This window comes from Gallinula chloropus, assembly GCF_964237585.1.
Source record: "Gallinula chloropus genome assembly, chromosome: 15".
NCBI lineage: Eukaryota > Metazoa > Chordata > Aves > Gruiformes > Rallidae > Gallinula > Gallinula chloropus.
Window position 1 is genome coordinate 17,453,593 of NC_140100.1, and position 6,000 is coordinate 17,459,592.

General features: G+C 48.7%; 1 protein-coding gene across 1 annotated transcript in view; it reads left to right on the forward strand.

Annotated features, from left to right (window-relative positions):
* The window catches only part of ADCY9 (adenylate cyclase 9), a 92,899-nt gene that overhangs the window by 66,810 nt on the left and 20,089 nt on the right, over positions 1-6,000 (forward strand). The window contains exon 6 of the mRNA XM_084270971.1: positions 1,384-1,592. Within this exon, the coding sequence (XP_084127097.1) occupies positions 1,384-1,592 (209 nt within the window). The remainder of the gene's footprint in view (positions 1-1,383; positions 1,593-6,000) is intronic.

The following is a 6,000-nucleotide window of genomic DNA, read 5'->3' on the forward strand; positions in this document are numbered from 1 at the left end:
GTGCTTCATTAGTACAAGCTATTAATTGGAAAATGATTACGTAAACCTCCCTGGAAATGGGAATCTTCTCTCTCTAATAGTAACTCTGCAGCGAAACCTGGTCCAAAACAACAACAAAAGGCTTCTCTTGGGACAGTGAAGTGACTTGTTGGCGCTGCTGGTTATTTAATTGCCTTGCAGTAATCTGTTGCCCAAAGTCACTTCCAGCCCCGCTGAGCTCACCTCTAATTACGCAGCGCCGGCTGCACGCTTGGTTTGCCATCGCTCTCTGTAAGTGACTCCAATTCCCAAGAGCTTGCTTTGCCTGTTCTTGTTTGGAAATTAAGGCACTACTTAACGCTATTAGGGCCTCCTTAATGCTGTCACTTCAGGACACAGCACTGCCTTCCTGAATTCAATTTCTGTGACTTTTTGTGTGGACTAACAGGATCCTGCTGCAGCTGAGATGAAAAGGTAATTTGGGCACCGAGTGCTAACTGAACATGTTAGATTGCAGAGAGGTACAAATGAGGAACAAACTCGTTTCCGAATCTTGCTGAGTGCAGATAGCAGCCTGAGGAGCAGAAGAAATTTCCAAATGAAGCCAGAGTACAAGACTCTAGTATTCAAACCAGGTTACTTCATGGGTATACGGGTAATACCCTTTCTCTTTGCTTTGTAATGTGCTTTTTGCCATCCCTCAGGCAGATACAAATGCTCCTAAGACTGGTTTCATCTGAGTAAGCCACTTTTGAGCTGACCTGGCCAGAGTGGCAGAGCCCAGCTACACCAGCACTGGGGCCAGGCCAGGAATATGTAGTAAGGGGTTACAGAAGAGCACAACTTGGTGTCTTGGGCTCTGATCGATTCAGGTTATGCAGCATCCCAATTGACACTCTTCATCTTGCCTGAAAGGGAGATGTGAACTCTGCCCAGGCAAGTCCCTGTTTCAGTAGAATGGCCCTTGGAGGGTTTTCTCAAAGATCTGTTGGAGCTAAAAGGTTTGTTGTAAAATCTGTTGTTATTATCAATGAAAATCCTTGAAGAAAACTTCTGATAGCTCTTTCAGCTGGTAATTATGGGGTTTATGTTTCTTTGCATAGAATAGGCAATTTTCAGAAAGGTTTATTTCTGTATGGTGATGTTCTGTACAAGTCACCCTAGAGCCAGGGGCTGTGCTGCCCATGCTTTATTCAACACAAGCTCACTCTTGGGGAACAGCAATTGCCATCAACCTCTCTCTTCTGTTTCTTGTTTCAAAACAATACTTACATTAATGAAGTGGCAGAAAGTTCCCTGTTCCTTTACTTGTTGGTGTGAGCTGCTGCTTATGGTGCAGCTGAACTCAGCCGAACAGCCTGTATTCATTCTCATGCCTTCCCTCAACCCCTGGATTCCACACAGGTTATAAGGAACGCTCCGGTGAAGACATTTGCCAGTGCTACCTTCAGCTCGCTCCTGGATGTGTTCCTCTCCACCACAGTCTTCCTCATCCTGTCTGTCACGTGCTTCCTGAAGCACGGGATGGTCGCGTCCCCTCCGCCGCCTGCAGCAGTCGTGGTGTTTGTCATCGCCATCCTGCTAGAGGTGCTGTCCCTCGTCGTCTCGATTAGGTGAGTAAAGCAGAAGAGGTTCTTGATGTAGCAGTGAGAGCTAAAAGGGTGACCAGCTTGGGAATATTTGGTTTGATGGCATCCCAGGAGCTCATTTGGGTGGCCTGGAATATTGGGAGAGGGGTGTTAGTGAAGGCAAGAGGGCTGGCAGCAGATTTTGTGCAAAGAGAGGTCTGGTTGCAGAAGTTGGAAGAGGAGAAAGGTGATTCTGACAGAGACTGCTTAAGGAAAGAGAATCTGCACGCCATGCCTGCCCCTGTTCATTGCTCCTCAGGATGCCACGCACGGCAGGGTGTCTTCTCTCCTCACAGGGCCAGCAGAGTGAAGGAATTCAAACAGAAAACTTCTACCTGCCTTTCAAAAAACCCCCAAACCTCCCCTTTAAATTCCTAGATATAAGTGCACTGTTCTGATGCTACACTGCAGTAATTGATGAGAAAGGCAATGAGCAGTCACTGTCTCAAATAAACCCAAATTTAAAAAGTAATAAACTTGGAACAGTCACGTTGCCTCCACCCAGAGTTAGTTTCAAGTCTCCTGGGTTTGATAGGCAAATAGCTTGTGTTTTGTGTGTCTGACACACAACTCAGCGTTTCCCCCAAGCCCTGGGCTGTGTGACAGTCGGCTGCTGCTTGCAGAAAGGGTGTCTTGGCAGGGCTGTGCTCAGCAGTGCCAGCCCCTACACTCCCCAGAATCCCCAGCCCTGAACTCCTCGGGGTCCCTGCGAGCCCTGTGCCTCTGCCTGTCCTCTGCCAGTGGAGGCTGGGCTTGGCTGCAGCTGCAGCTGGCCTGATACCCAGCAGTGACTTCTCCTTCCCGACGTGCACCGGTTGCCCAGAAGGTGCCTGCTGGGCTCTGTGCTGCACGGACTCTGTGGGCCTTACCCTGGCAGCCGGTGAGCCTTGCTGTGCATGTCCAATGTCCTGTGGGGTGGGTTCCCCCCAGCACGCTGGAGTTAACCAACACCCAGCAGGAGACTGCAGCTGCCCATCCAGCAAAGCTCATGCACACCTGGGTGTGTTGTCTGATCCATGCTGACACCGCCTGTAACCCGTTATTAACCCGGGTGATGGACCTACTAACGAGGAGTTTGTCTATACACGTGAAAGCAAATTTACTCTGCCCTCTGCACCCCCCTTTTCCACTGCTCTTCCTTCTGACACACAAGCATGTTGTAAGGGTGGTGCATGGAGACCTGTGTCCTCACTTCTAGTTCTGCCAACCTCTCAGGAGGATGTTAAATTCAAATGCTTTTGGAGTTACAAGTTAGAAGCAATTTTGCTGTTCAGAAGACACCAGAGACTGCAGTTTGCATGCTTATTTCTGCTTTCCAGGGCCAAGGTAAAAAATAATAAATGAGTGGAACTGAAGCAAGCCTGCAACTCAGTGTGTATCTAAATACCTGCAAGGGTATTTGTGTGAAAGCTGGCATTTGGGAGTAGAAGAGATGCTGTCTATGGAGGGCAGAAATGCTTTTAAGGATCGTGGGGTTTTTACCAGCTGTATTTGGTGGTTGCACTTTGGTTCGTGGTGTAGTTCTGGAGCTCTCAGAAAACCTGGGCATTCAGAGAGTAAGACCTGCACTGGGAGATGGTTGGCCTGGTAGGACTGTCACAGTGCATCCTGACCTGGATTCACTCTGCTCAGTCCTCTCTCAGGCACCAGAAATGAATGTTCCCCTGGTCAGGACAGTCTCTGTCCTCTGCTCACAAAACATTCCCCCTACCCAGACAGTGTCAGGATGCTCTGATGGCACCAGGCAGCAGTAAGCCTGCAGTCTGGGGGCAGGGCCGTTCAGCTCTGAGCACTCAAGCAGCACTTTGCAGAAGGGCTGGTGCTGGTTTCTGGTCTCCAGGCATGTTTGGAGGTAACTGGCCTTCATCCACCCTGCAGGTACCTGATCAAAACACACCATCTTTGTATTTTTCAATTCATTACTGTGCCCACATGTTGTTCCAGTGCTCCATCCTGTTCCTATTTTGCACATTTATTTAAAAAAATACTTGCTATAATGTTAGAAGTGTTTGTATGTGGGTACACAAGGTTTTCTTCCAATCCTGTTCTGTAGTTGGTGGTTTACAGGTTTCTTAAGGAGAAGGAAAATTGTTGGTTCTGATACACTATCTATATAGCCAAGAATTTGCAGGGTGGTTTTGCCTCTGAACTGTGTGGGGCTGCACAGAGGTTGAGCTTTGTTGCAGCACAGCGTTGTTGAGAGCCACACTCTCTAGTAGTGAGCCTGGGCCATTGCTGAGAGGAATTTAAGTGGCTTTAGAACATTTTCTTAACACTTGGTTTTGCCACTGACATTTCTAGTATCTTAATGAGGCTCTGCTGGCTTGCAGCCCAAATTTTACTTCCTGAGCTGGCTTGGATGCCTGATTTGAAGTCAGTGAGATTTAAAAAGCAGGTGTTACAGGACAACTCCTAAGTCTTAGAGGTGTGTATTTTTTACTGTTAATCATTCTTTTGTGCTTCATTCTGATGTGAGAAACAGACTGTGAAACATCTTGCACTGTGGAGAACCTGTAACCAGCCTTCAAAACTCAGATAGTCCCACCTGGTGTGGTCCTACCAGACCTTAAATAAATATGGAGCACCAGTATATGGGACTGCTGTTATCCTAGGAGTTTGGGCACACAGGGAATTCTGGAATTCCCACACAGCTACTGTGGGTGCGGCTGCTCAGCCGTCACCAGCACTTGTTGCAGCCCTTGGAGTCAAGAGGATCAGGAATCTCAAGACCTCAGGAATCCTCATGGTTGGTTTAGGAAACTAATCACAGGATGGGATCTGAGGTCTGAGTGGATCTCACCCAGGGTACCACCTTGGAAGGAGCCTCATACACTACCCCAAAATAGAGTTGTCTTTGGAGATGAAAAATCTCTGAAGCTTTTGGGTAGGTGTGGAGTTTGAACTGTAAGGGCAGTGGTGTGTTCAGGAAAATACACATTTGTAGGGAAAGATACTTGGTTTGGCTTGGAGGGCTGGGGGTTTCTGTCTTAAATGTATTTAAGTGTGCTTTAGGGCTGCTCCAGTCCCCACAGCCTGAGGCACACGCTTCTCTGCAGTTCCCTTGAGCAGAAAGAAGAAAATTGAAGAGGAAAAGTCAAAGTGAGGAGTGCTCACCCTGACCACTCATCATGTACAGAATTGGTGAGGGCTTCCTGTGCAGAAATGTCATCCCAAATGACAATCACAGAGTACCACTGAGATAGCTTAAGGGAGGAGATTGGACTACAATGCTGGGCACAATCCCAGAATTTCAGGAAAAGGGATTATTTTAGGACCTTCTTGCCAAAGTTTCTCGTTGTATTTTCAGTATCATGATGTGAAACACCCTGTCAGAGGGGTCTGAACAGGCTGGACCGATGGGCTGAGACCAGCGGGATGAGGTTTAACAAGGCCAAGTGCAGAGTGCTGCACATGGGACACAACAACCCCCTGCAGCACTACAGGCTGGGGGAGACTGGCTGGAGAGCTGTCAGGCAGAGAAGGACCTGGGGGTGTTGGGTGGCTGCAGGCTGAATGTGAGCCAGCAGTGTGCCCAGGCAGCCAGGAAGGCCAATGGCATCCTGGCTTGTGTCAGAAACAGTGTGGCCAGTAGGTCTGGGGAGGGGATTGTGCCCCTGGACTGGGCACTGGTGAGGCTGCACCTCGAGTGCTGGGTCCAGTTCTGGGCTCCTCACCATCAGAAGGACATTGAGGTCCTGGAGTGAGTCCAGAGAAGGGCAACCAGGCTGGGGAAGGGGCTGGAGGGCAAATCCTCTGAGGAGCAGCTGAGGGAGCTGGGGGTGTTCAGCCTGGAGAAGAGGAGGCTGAGGGGAGACCTTATCACCACCTACAACTACCTGAAGGGAGGTTGTAGAGAGGTGGGTGATGGTCTCTTTAGCCAGGGGACAGGAGATGGGACAAGGGGAAATGGCACGAAGCCTGGCCCAGGCTGCCCATGGAGGGGCTGAGTCACCTTCCCTGGATGTGTTCAAAAAAAGGGTTGATGAGGTACTTACAGATATGGATTAGCTCAGGATGGGAATGGTTGGACTTGATGATCTTCAAAAGTCTTTTCCAACCTTGTGATTCTGTCTTTACATCAGTCTTACCTTTTAATTGAATCCAGGACTCAGCCTAGGAAGTACTCGTTGCAGCTCTTGTGAATAAGTCCAGCTGCAGGAGTAGGATTGGAGAGTGAAATTCCTGCCTGTACCATGAGGAAGTGGTTAAAACTTTTGAGTTCCAGAAGAGCAGAAGTCCTCCTGGAGCAAAACTTACACGGGAGAAGGATGTTTTGATTCCTCTGAAGTACCCTATAATAAATGATTTGAGTACCTATAGATGAGGATCCCGCTGTTATCAGAAGTGCCACTCTAAAATTACTTGTCTAAAGCTGCACACCAGGAATGGTGCT